This window comes from Rhinolophus hipposideros (assembly GCF_964194185.1).
Source record: "Rhinolophus hipposideros genome assembly, chromosome: X".
NCBI lineage: Eukaryota > Metazoa > Chordata > Mammalia > Chiroptera > Rhinolophidae > Rhinolophus > Rhinolophus hipposideros.
This window is the reverse complement of record NC_138046.1, coordinates 1856572-1880742: the sequence shown is the minus strand read 5'-3', so window position 1 is coordinate 1880742 and position 24171 is coordinate 1856572. Positions and strand designations below refer to the sequence as shown.

The following is a 24171-nucleotide window of genomic DNA, read 5'->3' as shown; positions in this document are numbered from 1 at the left end:
AAGGCGGCACCCCCTTTCCACCTAAGGGCCGAGTACACTAACCCACAAAAAACAGATCTACGCACCTGCTTCCCTCACCTGGCTCAAGAGTCTGCCCCCGCCCCGCCGTCACACCCGTGCCCGCCCTACCTCCTGGAGCCCACTCTACCCGTGATCCCCTCCTCTCATTCAAATGGTTCCCGGTCCCCTCCCCCTCCCCGTGTCTCTCTTCGCTTCCCACTCGTGTTTAACCACCCCCCTCAACAGTCCCTACCTACGCCATGCAGCAAGCGCCTGCCAAGATTACCCTCCCCCAACCCCACCTCTCTGGGGCCCGCCCCCTGGGTGACTGTTAGGGTAGTGAGTGACAGCGGAGGGTGGGGGGAGTCCGGGACTCAGCCCTCACGTGCCCCTCCTCCCCTTGTCTGAAGCCTCGGGCCCCTCTAACCATTCTGAGAGTCATAGTTGTAGGGTGTCTTAAGCTTGGTCTCTAACTGCCCAGGGCGGGTTAAATGGCTCTAGCTCAGTGACAACGCCTATGCAGTAACCGTTACTACCTGATGACCCCAAAACCAGGTCCTGCAAAGACACCCCCCACTCCCTCAACGGTCTTGGGGTAAGTTCTGGGATCTTCTCCCCAGGTCTTCCTGCAGGAGCTCCCTGCGTTATCTCTTTAAGTACTTTTCCTCACCAAGGCCGGTAGCTCTCCTTCTCTCTCTCCCCCCGCCTCCCCTCCCCGTCTGTCTGTCTGTCTCCCACTCCCTCCCTCCTTCTTTCTCTCCTTGCCCATCTCTTTCCTCCCCCTCCCTCTCTTTCCCTCTCCCTGGCGCGCACTCTCTCTCCCCCGGTCTCTTTTTGTCTAGGTCTCTGTCTCTACCTCTCCAATGCAAGAGCACGCACGCGCGCGCGCGCGCACACGGCCCCCCTCCTGGATGGTCCTTAGCTTGTGGGTGTGGCTGAGGTTTGGGCTAGAGAAGTAGGGTAGGGGGAAGGGGCACTAGCATTAGGCCTACTGGCTTTAAAAAATGTGTGCCAGAACCTATTCCTAGTCCCCGTTATAGTTAGAGCATTGCACAATCCCCGCTCCCCACTTTCCCCCTCCAACTCCTAAGGGCTGGAGAGCATTTAGTATGTGAGATACTAGAGGAGGCCCAGGATAGAAAGGAGTCCTGCCACTGACTTAGGAACACACAGGTTTGGTGTACAGTGCCTGCTCTAGCCTGCCTCTTTGCTCTGGGCCTTTCTTCCTTCCCAAACGAAGCCTCTCCTAGCCTTACAGTCCTCTGCAGTTTTATGCTCATTATGCTTGTCTCATTCACTTTCCCAGAAACCTTATCTTTCCTGACTCCCCACATGGCCTTGAGGTTATCTTTGCTCTCTCCTATACACAGAGATAAAACCAAGAGTTTTTCCCTTTGGGTTTCCCAGACCCAGCTTTCTCTTTATCTGAACCAGTATTTTGTGCACCCCCATCTCCCACCTTCTCCTTATTTCTATGTACCTCCCTCCCTCTGCATTTTCAGTTTGTTTCATCTCAATTGGGACACCTGGTTCTTTTGCACTGTCTCTGCTTCTCAACACATGCTTGGTTCCTTGGTCACTCTGATTGTGGAGAATGCCTTATTTCAAGTTGCGAGGAGACAATCTAATGGGGGGTTAATGGTGTATAATTAACTCAGAGGTAGTGCTGTGGCACACAGGTGGGTGGGTTCTGGAGGCAGATAAACCAGGATTGGAATCTCAACTCTGCCCACTTTTTAGCCAGTTGACTTTGGGCAAGTCACTTGTCAAGTCACTGGATCCTAGTTTTCTCATCTTTAAAACAGAGATAAGAAAACAATCTAAATGTCCAATAATAGGGAATTGGTTAAATCAATTCTGCTTATACTCACACAATGGATGTAGTCATTAACAACCACTTAAAAATACAAGCAAACGAATGATGCAGAGCACAGAAGATTTTTAGGGCGGTGAAAATATTCTGTATGCTATTATAATGGAGGCTACATTAACATTTATCAAAACTCATACAACGTACAACACCAAAGTGAACTCTTATGTAATCAATGGGCTTTGAACAATGTAGTAGTGTAGGTTCCTCAATTATAACTGTATCACTCTGTCAAGGACGTTGATAGTCAAGGATATTGATAATCAAGGCTATGCACCCAGGGGGGATGGGCAACATGTGAGAACTGTACTTTCAGCTCATTTTTGCTATAAACATAAAACTGCTTTTAATATAAAGTTTATTAAAAAAAGTTAATGACACACAAAAATGCTCCGGACATAATGTTACATTTTTAGAAAGGAGTTAAAATATATTAATTTTGTAGAGGAATCCTATATGCGTGTACACATAGAAAAAGACTGGGCAGAAATAATGGAGATAACACCTGACAGTGATGCTATTAAGATTGTGATGTACACCTGTCTGACATATAACAGATGTTTAATACCATGAGGGTGCCAAAAGAATGTAAACAAGTGGACACTGGTCAACGTTGCTCAAGCAGTAGTTTGCCATAATCAGAAGGATCTGAATGCTGATGGTAACCACGTTGAGCACCTCTTGTCATTGCAGACGTCAAACATGACTTGTATTCATCTTTTGTTATCAGTATATATTGAGTATTGTACTTTTAACAGTTTTTTCCTTTCTTAAAATGTGTATACATTTTTTGGCACCCTCTGTAGATACTGATCACTATTATTATAAGAGAAATATATATGACTTCATGCAGGGTCTGGGACTACACACCCTGGAGCCTTCATATTTTTTTTTTAAAGGGATAGCTCCACATTATTTTATTTATTTATTTATTTATTTATTTTATTTATTTATTTATTTAATTTTTAAGGAGGGCGCAGCTCACAGTGGCCCATGCAGGGATTGGACCGACAACCTTGGTGTTATTAGCACTGTGCTCTAACCAACTGAACTAACCGGCCACCCCGATATTCTTAAAATAAATAGTATTTTTGGCTTTGACTGAGCCAAGAGTGCCTACAGTTAATAGGTTCGAGTATGTATCGGCCACAGATGAAAGGCTCTAACGTAGAATGGGCTGATGGGGATGGTGGTGTGGGGTAAGAGTGTGGCCTGCGATTTAACACTGTCGTTTTCAGCCTTGATTGTTGTAAGTTACCGCACAGTACTCAGTTCTGTTGCTTGCTAGTTACCGCATAGTACCGATTCTTACTTGTTATTCACCATTTATAAAGCACTCCTTTAAGTGCTGTAAGCACTATATAACAGGTAAAAACTCAGTCCCTGTCCTCATGAGAGCCCTTTCATTTTAGTTATACATATATATTTTTTCTGATTACAAAAATGTAAATGTTCACTGTAAAAATTCTGGAAAGCACAGGAAGTCTGAAGAAGAAAGCAGTAATCACTTATATCCTACCTACTGTACTTGGAGATAACCACTGCTCTTTTTGATGTATATATTTCCAGTCCTTTTTTTCTCTTTGTTTTGCATACATACTTTTTACAAAATTGGAATCATCTTGTACAATATGTTCTACAACATAACTGTACTGGTTATATATCATTCCATCATTTGGATGTACCATGCTTTAACTAATTACTGCCGGAAGGCAAACCTTTATTTTTTCACAACAGGCAAGGCTATATATAACTTGGTCAAACAAATGGAGGTACTATTTGGCAGTTATTGATTAGATGGACGTTCACTCTTTAAAACTAACTCTGGAAACATGTGGATTCTTATTTAACATTTTATACCATTCTAAAGTACCCTGGAAGGAAGAAAAGGAACTCTGCATTTAGGGGGACACTGGGAAAATGCTAGCCTGTGAGCTCAACAGGAGGGACCAGTTCTACTCATCTCTATCTCCAGCATCTAGCACAGTCCGTGATAGATACTTGATAAATGTTTATTGCATGAAATGATGGATGAATGAATAAAGGAGAAACATGCCAAAATGTTAATTTAACAGTTATTTCTGCATAGTGGGGTTTTGTGTATTTTCAAATTTTCCCCTCAATTAGTATATATTACTTTTATAATCAGAAAAGACAACATAAGTTACCTTTGAAAAACCCTTCAGTGTCTCTCTGTCACCTACCATGTACAAACTTCTAAGCATGGCACAGGCCCTTAATTATTGGGCCTATGCCTATCTCTCTAGCCTAATTTCCTATCACTCAGCCTTCCCACTTCTCTTCAACCATGACAGATTACCTAAATAAAACACAGGTCATTCTGTCTCAGACCATTTGCACACTGGTCTCTGACTTCAACCTCTTGGTTAAGACCCAATTCAAAGGTGCTCTTTCCTGTGAAGCCATTCCTGATCCACTCAACCAGAGCCCTGCTTCCTTTGAGTTTACACTTTACCTCAAATATGCTACTGTTATTTTGTCTCCAGTACTGCAACCACTTATTTACATTAACATTTCTCTGCTTACCAAGCAGGTTATGATTGCCTTGAGGAGATACACAAATGTACACTTTCTCTTTTAATTTGCTCCTTTAGTTTTCTATGTAGACAACTGTTATGATTAACAAAGTATAAATTCATTAAAATGTTACTGAATCCATAGTAGCCTTTTTGTAATTTTTCCCCTCAACAGATACTAAGAACCATCATGTGGGAGTCTATAAAATACTTGATATTAAAAAGTCCTTATAGGTATTTATCCATTTATATAGAAAGACAGCTCAAGTATCTTTTAAGTAGAAAGGTCATGACTCAGGAAAGTGTATATAACTTAATCCTTCATGTGTCAAAAAGTATAAACATTTGTTTGACCAGGACAGTACATAGAAAATAGAAATGCAAGAAAGTGGTCACAATTGCAACCATTGGAATGAGTAGAGGGAGAGACTTTTCTCCTTATACTGTTGAGTATTGTTTGTTTTCATGAGCAGGAAAAAAAAAAACACCTTTTTTGGAATAGAGGTAAAATTTCTTTTTTTCACAATAGGGGTGTTATTTATTCTCAAAAACGCTTGGGAACCACTGGTTTAGATGTCCAACATGGTAGTCACTAGCTACATGTGGCTATTTAAATTGTTGCTAATTAAGATGAAATAGAATTAATTCAGTTCCTCAGTCACACTAGTCATACTTCAATCCCTCAATGATCACATCTGGCCAGTAGCTACTGTATTGAACATACCAGATGCAGAACATTCCTATCACCGCAGAAGGCGCTACTGGGTAGTGCAGGTCTAGTTCCCTGTGTCCCCACATAAGGTGGAGCCAGTTGGGACACCCTGAAAACCCAAATTTGAATCAATTAGTGGGAATTAACTACAAAGACCTATCAGTTGAGCCTTGTAGCCCTTGATTAACCACAGGACTAGTTAGTTAGGCACTATCGAAAAATGAAGGTGATTACCCGATTGGTGTCCTACAGAATATAGAAAATCAGTCTGATTTGGAGGCCTACAATGTACCCACAGCAATGATGACACCTGTTGAATCTCTGTAAATCATAGGAACAATAGTGGTGTTTGCACTGCTGGGTTCCCTGGTTACTATGGAAATGAGGGTGCTGGCTACAATTCTTTCTGTAATCATAACCACAGCCATAACCATAAGCACAGTGGTGATGATTTCAATTGGGCTTCATGAGCAGAGCTGGCAGCAGGAGAAGCAACTAGAAATCTGATTAAGCATGGAGTGTCAGAGTGCAAGCCCTAATGAGGAAGTGTGAAAAAAGAAACATGGCGGGGCATTTTTTCAGTAGGAAAAGGCTAGATCTACTTCACTGAATACAATGACATTGTTGCTCTTGCTTCTTGCACAGGCGCAGTGCACGAATCCTCAGAGCACGCCTACGTGCACATTCTCTCTCTCTCTCTCTCTCTCCCTCCCCGTTTCTCCCTCTCTTTTTCTCTTTTCCTCTCTTTTCCTTTTCCCTCTCCTTTCCCCCTCCCATCACTTGAGCTTTCAGTCTTCCCGTTAGTCCGTTCGCGTCTCTCCCTCTGAGCCTCCATCCCCTCTCCCCCTCCCCTATCGGTCTAGAGCCGACAGCTAGTAGCGCGTGCGCATTAGGTACAAAGCCTCGCTCTTTGTCCCCATCTGTCTTTCACACGAACTCAGGCTTTCGCACTCGGTAGCCAATAGGGTCGTACAAATGGCGGAAAACAGACTCCGCCTTTGGAGAGAACCTTGATTAGCAGGTCAGGTAACCAATCGAGAATGGCACTTTGTACCCCTGGGGAGGCACCGAGCTCCGTCGTCTCGTTTCCGGCGATCGCGCGCTCTTTTCTTGGGACGGTAGAGGCCGTGTGGCGTCGCCGTTACTCCGAGGAGAGAGAACAGTCGGTAGAGGGTGAGTTTGGGGACGACTTTGGTTGTCGTCTGAGAGGGGAGTAGGCTTTCTGGAGACCATCAGCGAGGAAGAGGCTAGAGCGAGGCTAGCTTTGGAGGGAGGCTGGTCGTTCGTCCCGAGGCCTCCCGAGGCCTTGTCCCCGCTGCCCCCGGCCTCAGCCCACCCGCGGGGGCCCAGCGCTCTCGGCTGGCCTCCCACGGGAACCGGCCTCCCGCTTCCTCTCCTGCCGTGTCTCTTTGTGCGACCTGGCCTTGCATCTTAGTCTTGTCTGGAAGCGTCCGGCCCCGGAGCCGCGCTGGGCCTGAGGGTGTGGGGTCCATCGTCCCGGAGCCCTGGAGCTGCTTTGTCGGGCCTCCTGCCCTCGGCCTGACGAGGCCGCGAATTCCGAATGAGAAACGGCGACATTTCTTTGTCAGAACTCTTAGCTGGGAAGTTCATGTGCTCCTCCAGACCCCGCCGCTTCCCTCGTCAGCTTCCTGTGTGCCCCTTTTTTAGTCTTTTTGCCTAGTTCCTCGCCCCATGTGTAGCATCACTTCTAAAAATGAAACTTCATTGGATGGATTTTCTACCAAGTGTTTTCAAACACTCGGAGAATCGATTGTCGTAAGGTGACACCTTTCTTTGTGTTCTTAACAGAAGTCAGGGTAGAGAAGGCTGGAAGGCACTTGGTATCTTCGATCAGGGTGTAGGTGTAGGGGGTAGGGTAGCCAGATCAAATCCAGGACGCCCCATGAAATTTGAATTTCACATAGCGATTTTTTAAAAAAGTATACGTTGCATGGCATTTACACTAAAAAAAGATTTTTTTTTTGGTTCGGAAACTTAATTTTACTATGTTGGGCATTTGCTAAATCTGGCAACTCCAGTGGGGGGGGGACACTGGCTAGATTTATACTTTATTTTGGTCCAATTTCCTTGTTATTAAATAAAAGGTCCTAAGAAAGTCTTAGAAAACAGAAAAGGACCTTACCGTGTCAGTGCGTTCTACAGCTTTCAGGGTTGTTCATATTCAGGCGGCCATCTCAGTCCGGGAGATTCTTACCAGATTTTCCCCACAGTTTCCACTTAAAAATTTGATCCTTATCCTGAAAAATAAAGGGACATTTGTTTATATTTCAGATATGGGTGACATACTACTCTGTCCTGTACGTAAACATTTGTGCAGGTATCTCATGCCCAATAGCCCAGTCTTTCTAAAACAGCAATACATCTTTTCTCTCGAGCAAGCCCATCATCAGAGTTAGTCTTTAGGACAGAAATTCTTCTGCTGATCTTTGTGCTTTGTTCTCAGAGGCCCCATGGTTATGGGGCAGTGAATTTATTACTCAGATTTCTGCACATATTTCCAAATTATACTGGTGGTTATCAGAAGTAGGTGATGGGGACAGGACTTGCTGAGTACATACTGAGTACTCTGTGGGCACTTTTTGTGTGGTTTATACAAGATTACTCAGTCTTCACCATTGAACACCTGCTTGGGAAAGAACAAAGTGAAGGGAAAGATGATAAAGATAAGCATTTATCTTTATCATAGAGACATTTATTTAAAAACACAAAGGTAGGGAATTCGGTTATAAAAAATGGTTTTTGCTAGAATCCAGAAGAATGGAGAAGAATGTAACTGATGACATTCGTCTAACTACAGCACCCACCACATGCAGAAACAAGGGTAGTGGCTGCCAGCAGGAACAAGTGTCTGCTATGGACATGGTCTTCTTTAGTCCTTAAAATAACCAGCCCTGTGAGGTACATATTGTTATCCCCATCTTAAGTGAGTAAACTGAGGCTCAGCAGTTAGGTGACGTAGCTAGTAAGTTTGTTGGATTCTATAAACTCTGAAACTGAGCTGAGTTTAATTACAAAGCTTGTTAGTATAGTGATAAGTATGAGAGTCTCTACTCCATGCTCCATCCCACTTGTGACCTTGGATGGGCATTGTTTTTCTATCCAGAAGAATGAGTACTAAATGAGATAGTGCAGACTGAGCACAGTGCCTGGCATATAATGGCCCATAAACCTCTTGAATTATCACCTTAACTACCAGGCTACACTTTTGTGAAATCAAAAATAACCTCCCTTGGAGTAATCTTAAATTGTTTAGAATATCCCAGGGCTTATTCTCAAGGAGGTAGGTCATTTCTGGCTTTTTTGAAATGGGATGGTGAGGTGTGGTTAAGATGTAAAATAAATACAGAGTTTTTAATATTTCAGTTTGAATGGAACTCTGTAAAGATTTCTATTAACATGTAAATATAAACTGTGGATTCCTGAATGGGAAGCAGGGTACTGAGGCTGGGGCAAAAAAGGTTCCTTGAATTCTAGCCAGAGGTAAGAAGACCTAGTTGAAGAAATGGCTGTGAAGACCATTCAAGTTTCTGGTGTAGGGCCTCTTTGGGGTCAGGGTCAGGGAGGTGTTTAATCCCTGGGACTCAAACAGGAAACGATCTGATTCTAATGCCCACCTTACCCCACCCCCAACTGTTGCTGGGGTAGACTTGAAATTTTGTATGTTTTCATTTCCTACTTTTATGTATCTTATTTTAAAATCATGATTTCCTTTTTTTAAGTATCCCATTTGCTTTGATACTGCTAGCTCTATTCATAGCATTTAAAGTTGTTACAACTTTTTGAGAAAACAATGCTGCACCATGTGGCAAGAGTCACAAAGATAGAGTCAGTCATTCTATTTTTATACTAAGGAAATAAGCAGAAAGCTATAAGCAAGAAGATATTTACTGCAGCATTGTAATAGGAAAACATTGAATGTCTCAAAGTAGGGAGTAGTTCAGTAAATTAGTATGATCCAGATGGACTTTATGTAGCTGTTAAAAATTATAATTATGTTGACACCATAGAAATGAGGAAAAGCTGAATTATACAATGGTACATTATGATTACAGTCACTGAACTGGTAATGTATCTTTTGGAAGGTAAAGCAGCAAAAATGGAAATTGTGGGAGGAATGTTTACTCAGGGCTGTGCCCCAAGATTTAGCTATGATCATTATTTATAATGGTGACAAATGAGAAACCCAGGTGTCCAATACAACAGGGGCTTGGTTGACAGCTGAATACTGTGTCCATTAACAATTAATGTAGAAGATTTAATGACATGAAAGCTGTTCGTCATGTATCATAAAGTAGAAAAGGCAGGTTACAAAACGGTTTTTATAATATTCCATTTAGAGTACCTACAAATACATGAATCAGTGATTAGAAGAGTATACGAAAATGTTAACAGTAACTAGTTTTAAGTGGTGGGTTTTTGGATGTTTATTTTTGTTTTCATTTCTAGGAATTTCATAATAAAGATGTATTTTGTAATAGGTGCCTTATTAATGAGAAACAATTGATGAAGTGACATAAATGAGAAAATTTAAGAGTGGGTTTAAATGTCACCTTTTCCTGTGAGGCTTGGCTCTGCTCTATTTAAAATTGCTATCTTCCCACCTTCCACTCCCTATCCCCTTTCCCCCCTCTTTTTTTTGTTTTCTTGTAACACTCAACCTCTTAAGTCTCTGTAACTGTTATGTATATTGTTTTATCTCACTAGGTGGTAAGTTCCCCTAAAGGCAACAATGCTGCTTTGTTCATTGATGCATCCCAAGCACCTAGAATAGCACCTAGCAAATAGGAATAGTAGGCATTCAGTGAGTATTTGTTGAATGAATCAGAAAAAAACAAAACAAAAAAATTGTCAGTAACCTACAGGCAGGACAGTCTTCATTTTTCCTACCTCTGGTTCCTTGTCTACGTTCATGCATTTAAAAACCCTTTCCCTCTTAGCACCTTTCATGTTTTTAGTCTTCATAATTTTTATTAGTTTCAGATGTACAAAGAAACATAGTAGTTAGACATTTACACCCCTCAATAACCCCCTTCCCCCAACCTAGTCTTCATAAATTCATATGAATTTATGAATATAAATTCATAAATTCATAACCCTCTAGTCTTCGTAAATTTTAACACTATATAGATGCACCATGATTTAAAAATCGTGCCCCTCGAACTGGGTGCGTAAGTCATTTTTATTGTTATCGTAAAGGCCAGTGCAGTGAATATTTCATGGATGTGATTCTTAAATGTTTCAGTTAAATTCTTAGGCTAAATTTCTAGGAATGGGATTCCTGAGTTAAAGAATATGAACATCTTGATAGCTTGTTACCTGTTGTCTTATGAAACAACGTTTGGGTATATTTCATAATTGCGTAGGCGTTTCCAGTTGTGGTGGGATATGATATAAAATATATTAGTTAAGTTTTTATACACATAAAAGTATTCTCATCTGCGCATCATCCCAAATAAGTTACACCAAGCTTTTGTCAGATCGGCTTCATCTAAGGAATGTAACTCGCTCTATCTTAAAGGATCCATAGACTGTTAAAGAATACAGTATTCATGAAAAGGTTCTTTTGACTAGAGGGGTTTGTGTTTAGGGGAATGGATTTGGAATTGACTCTGCCCTTTTATTTCATTTACTGAAGAACTGTTCTTGGATGAGGAAGGCTGTCCTCAGTTTGTTAATCTGATCAGTTAGAAAATTTGCAGGTTAAAACGATCAACTTGAGTTTAGTCTGGATTGTACCAGGAATTTTCATTTTGTTTTAATCTTATGTTGATTTTTAAATGAGAGAATTTAACATTTTAATGTTTGTATATTCATCTTTTTGTATTTGCTACTGGTGCCACTTTGGTAGTCATTTATCTTTCCATTGTGATCAGTAGCAGTATTCACTGAGTGCTTACTATATATATGCCAGTACTGAACTAGCGTTTTCACATATTTATTAATCCTCATAGCCACCTTGAGAGGTAGGTATTTTTTATTATCCCCTTTACAAAAGCTTGAGAAACTTATGCAGAAGTAATTTACTGAGTGGTACATAACTAGTAAGAATTAGGACCATGTACATACAAACCTAAGTATGAATAACTCCACAGCCCCTACTTTTTCTGTTCATCCCACTGTGTCTACTGTAGGCCGGGACTGTGCAGGCTGCCAGAGAAGAACGAGGTTTAGTAGTCCAAAATGTGCCTTCTTATGATAGGGTCAAGTTTTAGGGGGTAGCTTCTTTTGGGAAAGTAACTTCATATTAATGTTTAAAATTATTGAACTGGAGGATTCCTCAAGTCATCCGAGTGCAGGCTCTTCTCGTTTGGTACTTGTCTAGTTTCTATGTGCAACATGACCGCTAATGCCGGGTCGTTCTGAGATTTTTGAATTGTACTCCTTTGCCGTACTTGTTCAAAATAACCAATTGTTTGGATCTGGCAAAAGACAGGATACCACAGGTGATTCATGGCATAGAAGTCATCAGGAAGGTGACTGACAGCCCGCGTTTTCTTTGTAGGGTGCAGAAATGCAGAGTAACAAAACTTTTAACTTGGAGAAGCAAAACCATGCTCCAAGGAAGCACCATCCGCATCACCACCAGCAGCACCAGCAGCAGCCACCGCCGCCACCAATACCTGCAAATGGGCAGCAAGCCAGCAGCCAAAGTGAGTGTGCGCTTGGTGAAGGGGGAGAGCGAGGTTTCCCTCTTGGGAATGGTTTCCTGGTTTTCAGATTAGTCTTGTGGGACTACAAAGGAATAGGTCTTTGTTTTTCTTTTCCCTGGTACCTCTTACTACTTAGGATAGAAAAAGGCCTATTCTCTGAAACCAAGCGGACATGTTGTGGGATAGCAGTTGACTACAGACAGGTTGTTTTGCTATGTTGGCACATTCTACTGCTAAACAGATGTCTGCATGTTTTATCTCTGAGCTTGGTTTCTTGGAGGTAATCATCAGGTGACTGGTAGTCAGGAAAAATAAAGAACAAGTCTTTAAGACTTAATGGAGTAGTAGTTTGGTACTGATTATTGTCATTTTAGCCTGGGACCTGTGCCAGCCCATTTTTAAGCAGAGTGAAAAGTCTTTAAAGGCAGGTTCCCATTCATTCAACAAACTTTGAATACCTATTGTATACCTCTTAAGACTAGAACCTACCTCAACCCTCTTTATTTCCAGAGATTTCTACAAAGAATACTCTTTCCTAAGGCATTTCTTTTCATTCCATTACCCCAAGCCTGGAAGAATGGGAACTGTTAAGGTAATGAAGATTGGTGAGATTGGGAAAATGGCACAATTATGTTTCACATTTAAAAAAAAAAATCCGATCCCTTCTCACAGCGTTCCTTGACTTGCTTAATTTTTTTCTTTGGCCAATAGTTCCTGTATTGTCCTTCTGTCTCTGACTCAGTCCAGGTTGGCTTGTGGCCCATGTAGAGTCGTTGAGAAGTGCCCCCAGATCTCGGCATACTGCTTTCACATTCTAGGGTGCAATTTAACAATAAGTGGTTAGTGGATAGAGTACACCGGGATGTGCATGGTTGGTGTGTGACTTCCCTACAATTAGGCTTCCTAATCTAGCAGTGGTTGTAGCTCTTTGAGAATGACGGTGAATCTCTTTCCCCAATCTATTGAATGACTCTGTGTCTTCTCACAGATGAAGGCTTGACTATTGACCTGAAGAATTTTAGGAAACCAGGAGAGAAGACCTTCACCCAACGGAGCAGGCTTTTTGTGGGCAATCTTCCCCCTGACATCACTGAGGAGGAAATGAGGAAACTGTTTGAGAAATATGGGAAGGCAGGCGAAGTCTTCATTCATAAGGATAAGGGCTTTGGCTTTATCCGGCTGGTAAGCAGCTGTAGGCGGGGAAGCTGGGGAATGATGGGTAGGGAAAATTAGGCGGTAAATAATTCTGATGGTCCGTTTGTTAAAAGTTTGTAGTTGTAGTTGGTGGAATAGGACAAAAAAAATGCAAGTTTTATTTAGATTTCTCCTCATAGGTTTTTGTTTTGTTTCAAGGACAACAGAGTGGGTTTTTTTTTTTTTTTTGCCTAAGATATTAGGGCTAAAGTATGCCCTTTGGAACTGTGTTGTTTTAATTGGGAAATTTCAAACGTAGCAGCAGACAGAATAGTATAACGAACCTGCACATACTGCCCATCTTCAGTGATTATCAACTCATAGTTAATCCTGTTTTATCAATACTCTTCCTCTATTTACTAGCATCCATAGATATTTTAGTATGTTAGATTTTTGTCAGAAAAAAATGAAAAAGGTTTTATTTTAGTAATGGTCAAGGTTTATAATATAATTTATTTCCAGAGCCCTTCCTTCCACATGTATTGTCTCACTTAAGACTCTAACACCATGAGGGGACAGTTTTATTTGTAACTGTTTTTTAACTTAATTGTGCTAAAATGCACGTGACATAACATTTATCATCTTAACCATTTTTAAATGTAATGTTTTTTAAAAATCTGATTTGATTTAGGAAACCTATTCTAGTGTATGGAGGAAACCTTTCTAGGCATTGTCTATCTCCATAAATGAGGAACAAGATGTGGTCAGAAGTAGTTTCCATTCCAGATCTACCACTCACTCGAGACTGTATAGGCAAGTCACTTTCTCTGGGGCTCAGATTCCTGTCTAGTAATATGAATGGAGTCCCATCAAGGTCTGTGGTTCTAAAGAGACCTCTTAGACGGCATAAGTGACTGGTTAAACATGTATGTAGCTAGCCGAAATTAAAATATTCTGCCTACTGTATTGTAAGGGTAGCTTTTAGGCCGGTCATTGTTGTCCAGATGATCTGTCAACCACTTGGGATAACGATCTATGATACTGATGACCATGGGAGTCGTATTAACTTTGAGGATTTCCAGCTGGTTAATTGCAAGGTCACTAGAGCAACTGGGCTAACCAGAGAGTTATCTGAAATACATAATTCCATTCTTCCAGTTCTATCCATGTTTCTTTGTATGCTTCTTGGCAAGGTTTTGTTTCGTTTTGTTTGCTGAAACAGTTTGCATTAAGCTATGCTACTTTAGACTCGATGGCTGTGCAAGTTGGTCTGTCAAACTGAGCTAATTCTGACTTTCCTCTGCTTCTAGGAAACACGAACTCTAGCAGAGATTGCCAAAGTGGAGCTGGACAACATGCCACTCCGTGGAAAGCAGCTGCGTGTGCGCTTTGCCTGCCATAGCGCATCCCTTACGGTCCGAAACCTTCCTCAATATGTGTCCAATGAGCTGCTGGAGGAAGCCTTTTCTGTGTTCGGCCAGGTGGAGAGGGCTGTGGTCATTGTGGACGACCGAGGAAGGCCCTCAGGAAAAGGCATTGTTGAGTTCTCAGGGAAGCCAGCTGCTCGGAAAGCTCTGGACAGATGCAGTGAAGGCTCTTTCCTGCTAACCACGTGAGTGAAGGGTCGTTTTCAGAAATAGACCTTAGATTGCTCCTTCCTGTTGTGGAAGCCTTTCGGAACCACGTTCCTATGTTTATTTAAGGACTATCGCTACTAATTCAGCTTCCTAGTAGGGTTTTCTGTGTAATCTTCAATTGATGCAAATGGTATAAGGATTAAGAAATCAACCCTTTTCAGTCCTTCAGTAGGTCGTCATTTAATCAGTGTTAAATTGCCCCTTTGAAGTTTCGTAAGTCTGAAAAGATGTTTTGTACATGTAGCATCTTAGCATTTACCTCAAGTTGATGTCTGGAGTCCTGTAGATGCCAGATACTGAGGCTGCATTTAAGTACTATATCTACTAGTTTTGAACTTTTTTTAAAAAAGTATATTGGGGAACAGTGTGTTTTCTCCAGGACCCATCAGCTCCAAGTCAAGTCGTCCTTCAGTCTAGTTGTGGAGGGCGCAGCTCAGCTCCAAGTCCAGTCACCGTTTTCAATCTTAGTTGCAGGGGGCACAGCCCACATGGGAATTAGACCAGCAACCTTGTTGTTGAGAGCTCACACTCTAACCAACTGAGCCATCCGGTTGCCCCTCCTGAAGCTCAGAGGCAGCTCATTGTCTTCAGTCTAGTTCTGGAGGGCGCAGCTCACTGGCCCATGTGGGAATCGAACCGGCAACTCTGTGTTCAGAACTCGCGCCTTAACCAACTGAGCCATCCGGCTGCCCTCGTTTTGAACATTTTTGAAAGGCTGCATTCAGACATCTGAAGCCTGGGCTTGATCCCGTGAGCCCTACATAATGCCATTAAAAGCAGTTGGTTACTTGGGACTGGGCATCAAAACCCCTTCGGAAGGTTGTTTCTTTGTCCAGTCCTAACCCCTACCCAGTCCACTGTGTCGGTGGCATGTGTAGAGAGGAAGCCTGGTGTAGTGTGTAAGCAGTAACACTGAGCTTTCTTTCCCAGATTTCCTCGCCCTGTGACTGTGGAGCCCATGGACCAGTTAGATGACGAAGAGGGACTTCCAGAGAAGCTGGTTATAAAGAACCAGCAATTTCACAAGTATGTATGCGTTCCTGAAAGGCTCCCTGTTAGGGGTTTGCCTATTGTTAGGAGAGCGGTGTGGCGAAGAGGCAGGTCTGCTCTGTGCGTTCACTGGTAGCCATCGTCTTGGCCCTCGGGAGGAGTGCAGTGCTCATTTGGGGGACTCTTGGACAGGTTTAGTAAGCCAGGACCTTGTCTTTAGGGAGCGCGAGCAGCCACCTAGATTCGCACAGCCTGGCTCCTTTGAGTACGAGTATGCCATGCGCTGGAAGGCGCTCATTGAGATGGAGAAGCAGCAGCAGGACCAGGTGGACCGCAACATCAAGGAGGCCCGTGAGAAACTGGAGATGGAGATGGAGGCCGCCCGCCATGAGCACCAGGTCATGTTAATGAGGCAGGGTGAGTAGAGGCCTGTGAGCGCAAAACGACAAGGACACAGTCAGTGTTTCCAGGACAGTCTTTGTATCGATCAGTAGAGAAAGGCCTAAACCTCTCCTTTTATTCTCTGAAATATTTTGTTGATCTTGGTAGGCAAATGAGCTTGGAGATGTGGCAGAGAATACTGGATTCTGTGGAGAAGGAAATAATAGGTTTGGCTTCATTTTTGGAATCTGGATACCTCGGATGGCCACTCAGGGATTATATATCCCCTTTGTGTTCTGGATCTTTAATTACGGAAAATTATTGGGCCCGTATGAGGAGAATGAAGAGGACTCTCAATTGGTTGGTTCTTTTTCTAGATCTGATGCGGCGTCAAGAAGAACTGCGGAGAATGGAAGAGCTGCACAACCAAGAAGTGCAAAAACGAAAGCAGCTGGAGCTCAGGTACTCTTCCTCGAACCTTCTCTCTCCAACAGCTCTAAGATGTGCTCTCACTGCTGCTTCCTACCTCATGCTCCCTGGTTGCTCCTCAAGTCCCCCTTTGGATGGGAGATGTTTGAGCTGTGCGCAGTTCTACGCATCACCCAGGGCCACACTAAAGAGAAAGCCGCTGGGTGCCGGTCTTATGAGGCCCCTTTGGGGAAGGAGAACCTTTTCCCTGAAGGACACATCTAGGTTGCTTTGGAGCCCACTTCCCAGTGACTTCCGTGGAGTACTGTGAGAGATCTCTGTGGCTGAGTCCAGTATGAAGATAATTTGTTCAAGTTCTGGAATGCCTCTGCTTAAATACCTTGGTCACTCTCTGTAGGCAGGAGGAGGAGCGCCGGCGCCGTGAGGAAGAGATGCGGCGACAACAGGAAGAAATGATGCGACGACAGCAGGAAGGATTCAAGGGAGCCTTCCCCGATGCGGTATATCTCCTTTGTGCCCACGACATAGCAGGCCAGGCATGATAGGACAAACACACCACGAATTGTCCACTAGGACTGTGAAACACAGCAGGGTAGGATCAGTTTCTCCATTCTAAGAAACTCCTTTAAGAATTCATAGGAAGGAAAGGTAAGGTTTGATAGGGAGCTCTTGTTGCCCCACAGGCAGTGTAGGATGAAGAGCTGGGGCCAATATATGCTGCTTAGACTCTGACTACAGGATGACATAGACCCGGTCCTGTAGCAGCCTTGACTGGTCCTCTGCTGTCCTCCCACTTGTACAGGTTGGAGCCCTAGAAGACATCAACTACCTTCCCCCTTTCCTTTCATCTCCTGTTCCTAATAGGAGACTCTGACTTGTGTCCTAGTGGCTCCGACCTTGAACTCACTGCACAGCTAGCAAGGAGCTGCTGGTGGTCCTCAGCTGTGGCTCAGTGCACTTGGGACGTGCCATCACTCTACCTACAGCCCCTAGTGTGTAGTTCTCAGTGGATTGTAGTAGAATGCAGTGCTGTCTTGGACTGTCTTGAGTGTTTTCTGTTTTTCAGAGAGAGCAGGAGATTCGGATGGGCCAGATGGCTATGGGAGGTAAGGACTCGGGAGGTTAATGGCTCTGATTTCCCTTTTGTCTCATGTCTGGTGAACTGTGGAGCTTGTCTTACCTAGTACAGATTAAAGGACTGAGTTCTAGGAGCGTCAGGGTTTTTCAGTGTGTGTGGGGGAACATAGCTTAGCCCAGAAGTCTTGTTGAATTGTTTCCTTTGGAACAGAAAGAGACTGACAGTCTCTGTTTCCTATACTGATCACATCTGTCTGCTTTAGGTGCTATGGGCATAAACAACAGAGGCGCCATGCCCCCTGCTCCTGTGCCAACTGGTACCCCAGCTCCTCCAGGACCTGCCACTATGATGCCAGATGGAACCTTGGGACTGGTAATACAGTGCAGGGCCTTACCGTAGCTCTAAATGCTGACAGGAGGAGAAAGGACTCTGCCTTCACAGTCTCCTGGGCCAGCCACAATTTTGCTACAGACACCAGTCTTTAGGACCACTGTTACCCATGAAATGTAACCTCACAATCTTTAGTTTTGAATCTTGAGCAAACACATTCTCAAAGTATATGGGGAGTTAAGCAGATGCCTCTGATGGGCCAGTCTGATTGATTGTTTAGTTGCTACCCTTGGTGAACAGGCTCTTTTTTGGAGGGAAGGCAATGAAGGCTGGACATTATCACATAAAATAGGTATGAATCCAAAAGGCTATAAGGGCTCATACAGTACTGGGGGGGGGGGTTCTGGTGTCACAATGTTCCAACTGGATCGGCTTCAGGTTGTTTGAAGAGTGATGGTCTGCCCTTGTCCATTCCATGTACCTAGTTCAGGAAGGACGACGTGGCTAGAGAGCTTAGCCATCCTAGGAATTGAGTATGTACTATTGCTTAGCTAGTAAGAGGAAGGATGAAGAGTTAAGGGTAGGATGAGTGGGTGGGATATCTGCTCGAGTTCTCAAGAGGCTTAGACCCCCTAACATCAGGAGTCTTGACTAACTGGGTGGGAATGGCCTCTGAGGGAGGCCATGGGTGGGCAGCTTAGGACTTAGTTTCTACTGTAATGTTGCTCTCTTTCTCTTTAAGACCCCACCAACAACTGAACGCTTTGGCCAAGCTGCTGCAATGGAAGGAATTGGAGCAATTGGTGGAACCCCTCCTGCATTCAACCGTGCAGCTCCTGGAGCTGAATTCGCTCCAAACAAACGTCGCCGATACTAATAAAGTTGCAGTGTCTAGTTTCCCAACACCTTTAAAAGAAGGACCCTTTTTGGACTAGCCAGAATTCTACCTTGGAAAAGTGTTAGGGATTCCTCCAATAGTTAGGTCTTCCCTGCCTGTACTACTCTAGGGAGTATGCTGAAGGCAGGGGGCAAGGGAGGGGCCGTATTTAACAAGTCAATTATGTGGTATGTCGATTAACTAATCTAAACTGTGGTGCATTCCTGAAGTCTCGTGATTATTGGGGGGTGGGGGGACCGTGGCAAAATGGATCCAGTTACAGCCCCCATTAATCTTGATCATTCCATTCTTCGTCCATCCTGTTTCTCCATGGGTTCTCATTCTTTATAATCCCCCAACCTCAGAGACACTGCCACATATACCACAAAAATGCAACATCCCCCAATGACCTTAGTCTCATTCTCCATTCACTCCCAGGGGGGAATTCAGGCAAATGTCCGCAGAGGTCGCAGATAACACATGTACGGTTCTGTTATACCCCATATATTACCCCTCCATGTCCTAAGGAAGACATTTTCTCTTAGAGATTTTCATTTTAGTATATCTTTAAAAAATCTTGTGTTAACTTGCCTCCATCTTTTTCTTGGGTGAGGACAACCCAGGAGTGGCCCTTTTGTGTCTGCTGTTGCTGTTCATAGCTTTTCTTGATAGGCCTAGTACAATCTTGGAACAGGGTTGCTGTATGCAGAAGGTCTGACAGTAGCTCTTAGCCTTGCCTATCTTAGTAGTTATGCTGTGCATTTTTTATCGGTGTACCATGTTTGATTTGTCCCTGATGCCGTTTGGAATTTTTCTGAGAAATGAAGCGGTCATGCAGCATCAACTTATTAAAATACATTTTAAGCCTTTTAATTTTCTGTGCTATTTTTGAAGGGGAAGGGGGAGGGGAGTTCTAGTTCTCTAAGGACAACCTTTATAGCCTTTTGTTTAAAGAATCACCAGGAGGCTGAATGCTTACTGTGGCTGAAGTGGTTGACAATGGGTGCTATTGGCCTTGCACAGGAGGAAAGCTGCTGCTTTGAAAGAAAAGGGCTGGAGGGATTGGCGTACCCTCATTAAGCTGGGAGGGGTCTCAAAACTGGTATTTGTGAGCAGCTGCTGGTCTGTCAGGCTTGGAAAGGACACCGTAAACCTAAAACTGTCTCAGCAGTGCTTCGCTGACCTCACCCAAGTTCCAAGCCCTACTCTGCCTCACGCTTTTTTCTTGAGCCTCAGAGCTAAAGAACTCCTGAGTTCTTTCCTATTGGCTGGGAAGGCCAACTGAAGTTCCCTTGCCCATGTTAGGAGGTGTACGCCTCCTGAACTAAAGATAGACACAGCTGGCCCTTCCAGGCAGCTAAAAGCCTTCAGACAGAGGTGTTCCACCACTCGGCAGCCAGACTCCTTGAAATACCCTTTCAGTAATTCTACTAACACCTCCATGTCTCTCCTCTGCCGTAACAAAGGCTGTGGGCAGCACTTTGACCCTAACACCAACCTTCCTGGTGAGTAATCCTGACCTTGCCAGGGGGCTCTGTGGGTGCTAGGGAGGGCTCAGTTGTGGGCAGTCTTACAGGAGGAGAGAATGAAATTTAGTCTGCTTGCCCTCATTTAACTCGTCTGGGTGATCTACTGATTTTTGTTTGCATTACATGGAAAAACCGTAAGCATCTAAACGTGGGGAAGAGGTAAGAAGTGATACTTGGTATAGTTACTTTTCCTTCCTTGATCCTTCTACCGGTATCCACAGATTCCTGTTGCTACCACCCTGGGGTCCCAATCTTCCATGATGCACTTAAGGTGAGGTATAGGTGAGGGGGGACAGCAAGAGCATTTTCCAAGGAAATAACACCCAGGACTCTAAGCTGGGCTGGGTCTCTTGTTACCAGGGTTGGTCCTGCTGCCGGAAGCGAACTGTAGATTTCTCTGAGTTCTTAAACATCAAGGTAAATTCTTGACTTCCTTAGATTCTGCGCCTAAAGGGATTCTATGTCTAATGCTTCTCTCCTTATCTGTACCAGGGCTGTTCCTTGGGACCACACTGTGCTGAGAAGCTCCCTGAGGTCCCTCAACCTGAGGGCCCCGCCACAAGCACGTCGCTGCAGGAGCAGAAAGCTCTGACAACCATTCCGAAGTCAGCAGAGACTTTGCATCGGGAGAGGCCCAAGTAAAGAGCAGGAGGTCCCTGGGTTTTCCTACATTCATGGAGCTTCGTAGGGGCGACGCAAGGGTCACAGGGGCGGGAGCTAGGGAGTAGAGATGTGAGGAGGGCCAGGTGTCAGGGCCTGGCGTAGTTTGTGCCATAGGAGAGTGGTGTCCGGAGAGAATGTTCCTCGCTATACGGTGCTAGGGGGTGATGGCATCGCCATTTTGAGGTAACAGAGCAGATGGCCCCTCATGAGGGGGATTGTTGGGAATGATTTATATATATATATATATATATATTTTTTTTTTTTTTTTGGAAAAGAGCTTTAAAATAAGTATGACATCAAGAGAACGATGTACATAGTCTTGACAGCCAGGAGGATGCAGAGGGGAGAAATTTTGTGGAAATAGTGGGAGCAACAGAAGAAAGTCCTATTAGGTTCACAATTAGAGGAAGAGGTCGCGATGCAGTTCTGCAGAAAAATACAGTTAGGTTTAGAGCGGCTGAGTAGATGGGCAAGAGAAGCCCTGGGGATTTACCCAGGCCCAGGGACTTGGATGTCCACAGAGAAGAAAACTGGCAATGGGGTTGCTACCCAACCTCTGCAATCCCGCCCGACCTTCATCAGACTTCTTCGACTCCATTTAGAACTGGTAGGACTACTGGTTAAGGAGTCAGAACTAAATCACCCCACCCACACCCCAGGTCAGAGCTGCCTCCAAAGCTGCTTCCGCTAAATATATCCCAAGCCCTGGAAATGGCACTGGAACAGAAGGAATTACACCAGGAACCGGGCGCAGGTAAGTACGTCCCTAGTAGGAGAAGCTTCGCAGACTGGAATTCAGTCCAAGTGGCAATCGGGTGGAAGCAATAAATCGGTTCCTGACTCTGTTTCCTTCGCCCAGGACTTGACAGTAGTCTGATCCGGACTGGTTCCAGCTGCCAGAACCCCGGATGTGACGCTGTGAGTTTGTGGCGGCTCAAGCCTGTGGCTGAGGCATGACTGAGTAGACATGAGGCTGCATGGGGGACACTTGAGAATGACCTGACTCTCCCTATCTCCTTGATCTGTTTTAGGTTTACCAAGGCCCCGAGAGCGATGCTACTCCCTGTACTTATCACCCAGGAGCACCTCGATTCCATGAGGGGTGAGGGAGGGGCCTGGGTGGGCTGTGCAACAGTGCTGATCGCAAGATGGGAAGGGAAAGGCGTTCCCTGAATTACTCTCCTACTACAGGATGAAGTCTTGGAGCTGTTGCGGCATCCAGACCCTGGATTTTGGGGCATTCCTGGCACAGCCAGGATGCAGAGTTGGAAGACATGACTGGGGGAAGCAGGTAAGCCCCAACTTCCCTGAACTCGTGATTAGAACCCCATTCCAGAAGTCATTTCTCCTCCCTGCACCTCATGGCCAGGCTCTCTATTGGGTCCCTTTCGTGCTCCTTATCCCTCAACAGCCCAGAAGCTTTGCAATATGAGGTAGTGTTCATCTTTTTGAGCCTGTCTGTCTGTCTGTTCTCCACACACTGTGAGGCCTCATCCTGTGTTATGAGTTCCTTTTTACCACCCACATTTCACATCTTCTCTAGCTAACAGCGCCCTGCCGTCACGACTGGCACCAGACTGATTCCTTAGTAGTGGTGACTGTGTATGGCCAGATTCCACTTCCTGCGTTCAACTGGGTGAAGGCCAGCCAGACTGAGGTGAGGGGTGTCTGATGCGGGACGGGAGGCTAGCGAATTGGGTGACGTTACAATGTCACATCTAACAGGCGGAGCTGCTGTATGCACCTAACATGTAGGCCCCGTAGTCCCGAGGAAGGCAGGCAGAGCTTTCAGGTCACGGTTCTGTGTCGGGCTGACCTGCGGATGCAGGGGCACACCTGTGGCCCAGTTCTGGGCCATGACTCGTCCTTACTGCTGGGACTCTTACTACCCCTGCAATTCTTTTCTCTCAGCTTCATGTCCACCTTGTCTTTGACGGTAACCGTGTGTTCCAAGCACAGATGAAGCTCTGGGGGGTAAGTGAAGACAAGGGGGCATGGGAGGGGGAGGTAGGTGAGGTGAAAAGGGCCCGATTGGAATGAGGAGAGGGTGTCAAGGGAAGGAGTTGTAGTGGGAAGACGTGGAGATTTTCTCTTCATTTGCTTTGATAGTCTCTCTCTCTTCCTCTCCCTCCCTCTTTTCTTCCCTCTCTCCTTACTGTACTGTCTTTTCCTCCATCTTTTCCCCCACATTGCATTTTTATTTTCCTCCATCATTCATTGCCTCCCCACGCTGACCCCAATCCCTTCGACTTCCTCATTTTCTCTTTCTTCTGTGTTCCTCTGTCTTTCCCCCTTCCTCAGGTCATAAACGTGGAGCAGAGCTCTGTCTCCCTGATGCCATGTCGGGTTGAAATCTCCCTGGTGAAGGCTGACCCAGGATCCTGGGCCCAGCTGGAGCACCCCAGTGCGCTAGCTGAGAAGGCTAAGGCAGGGGCTGGGTTAGAGATGGATGAGGAAGAGTCTGATGATTCAGATGATGATCTGAGCTGGACAGAAGAGGAGGAAGAGGAGGAGGAAACTATGGGGGAATAGTGACGCCAGACAGGCGTGTCTAGACAGGACCCCACTGACTCTTAGGACCTCAGAGCCCAGGATACGGTTGAGCAGCAGGAAGCTGAAGGAGGGGAGAACAAGTGTCCAAACCCTGCTGTTTTTCCCCTAATAAATCTTATATTATGCAGTTTCACATAGTGTCGTTCTCTCACCTCATGAAGACTGTATTCACTCCCCCATCTTGTGTGTGTGTGTGTGTGTGTGTGTGAGTGTGTGTGAGAGCGAGAGCGAGAGCGAGAGCGAGAGCGAGAGAGAGAGAGAGAGAGAGAGAGAGAGAGAGAGAGAGAGAGAGAGACATGGTGTGAAAACAAGCATAGTTAATCTATCCTTCATAACCAGCAGGTACTTACTGAGGCCTCACTGTATGCCCAGTTATGTGTTAGGCGCTTTAGAGAACCCTTCCAGTCTGCTGACAAGTCAAGGTTAATCCACAGGAAATAATCATAAACATTATCATGTAGTTTAACTGAGGACTACATTGAGAAGTCCAGTTTTTAAGGGCTGCAGGAGTTGAATGGAGAAATCAGTGTGGACTAAAGTAGAAAGGGAAGCTCCAGAGGAAGTACATTTTTGTACAGCTTTATTGAGATGCAATTTAGCCATTTAAAGTGTAAAATTCTGTTTTTTTTTTTTTTTTTTTTTTTTTTTTTTTTTTTTTTTTTTTTTTTTTTTTAGTATACTCAGGGTTGGGAAACCACAATCCATTTTAGAACATTTTCATCTCTCCAGAAAGAAAGCTTGGACCCATTAGCAGGCACCCCCCATTTCCCTCCAAACTCA

General features: G+C 44.5%; 2 protein-coding genes across 9 annotated transcripts; both read left to right on the top strand.

Moving 5' to 3' along the window:
* Positions 1-359: 359 nt before the first annotated feature.
* Positions 360-19515, top strand: NONO (non-POU domain containing octamer binding). 3 transcript variants are annotated; one of them, XM_081041732.1, is made up of 11 exons: positions 360-595; positions 11643-11790; positions 12779-12972; positions 14235-14536; positions 15492-15587; positions 15772-15968; positions 16310-16394; positions 16759-16861; positions 17428-17467; positions 17702-17811; positions 18512-19515. In XM_081041732.1, exons 2-11 carry the CDS (start codon positions 11652-11654, stop codon positions 18644-18646), a joined length of 1401 nt encoding a protein of 466 aa, XP_080897858.1. In that variant the 5' UTR covers positions 360-595; positions 11643-11651; the 3' UTR covers positions 18647-19515. The 3 variants fall into 3 exon arrangements, with proteins under 3 accessions (XP_080897858.1, XP_080897857.1, XP_080897859.1); XM_081041731.1 differs by lacking the exon at positions 360-595 and adding an exon at positions 6161-6292; XM_081041733.1 differs by lacking the exons at positions 360-595; positions 11643-11790 and adding an exon at positions 12323-12382.
* A 427-nt stretch (positions 19516-19942) lies between these two features.
* ITGB1BP2 (integrin subunit beta 1 binding protein 2) lies at positions 19943-23525 on the top strand. 6 transcript variants are annotated; one of them, XR_013992898.1, is made up of 11 exons: positions 19943-20151; positions 20397-20446; positions 20536-20592; positions 20668-20827; positions 21498-21592; positions 21698-21756; positions 21870-21940; positions 22030-22129; positions 22382-22495; positions 22750-22812; positions 23140-23523. XR_013992898.1 is itself a non-coding variant. In XM_081041734.1 (11 exons), the coding sequence occupies exons 1-11, from the start codon at positions 20088-20090 to the stop codon at positions 23368-23370; spliced, it is 1050 nt and encodes a 349-aa protein (XP_080897860.1). In that variant the 5' UTR covers positions 19943-20087; the 3' UTR covers positions 23371-23525. The 6 variants fall into 6 exon arrangements, 5 of the variants coding, with proteins under 5 accessions (XP_080897860.1, XP_080897861.1, XP_080897864.1 ...); XM_081041734.1 differs by having other exon boundaries at positions 20668-20813; positions 23140-23525; XM_081041738.1 differs by having other exon boundaries at positions 19993-20151; positions 23140-23525.
* The last annotated feature ends 646 nt before the right edge of the window (positions 23526-24171 follow it).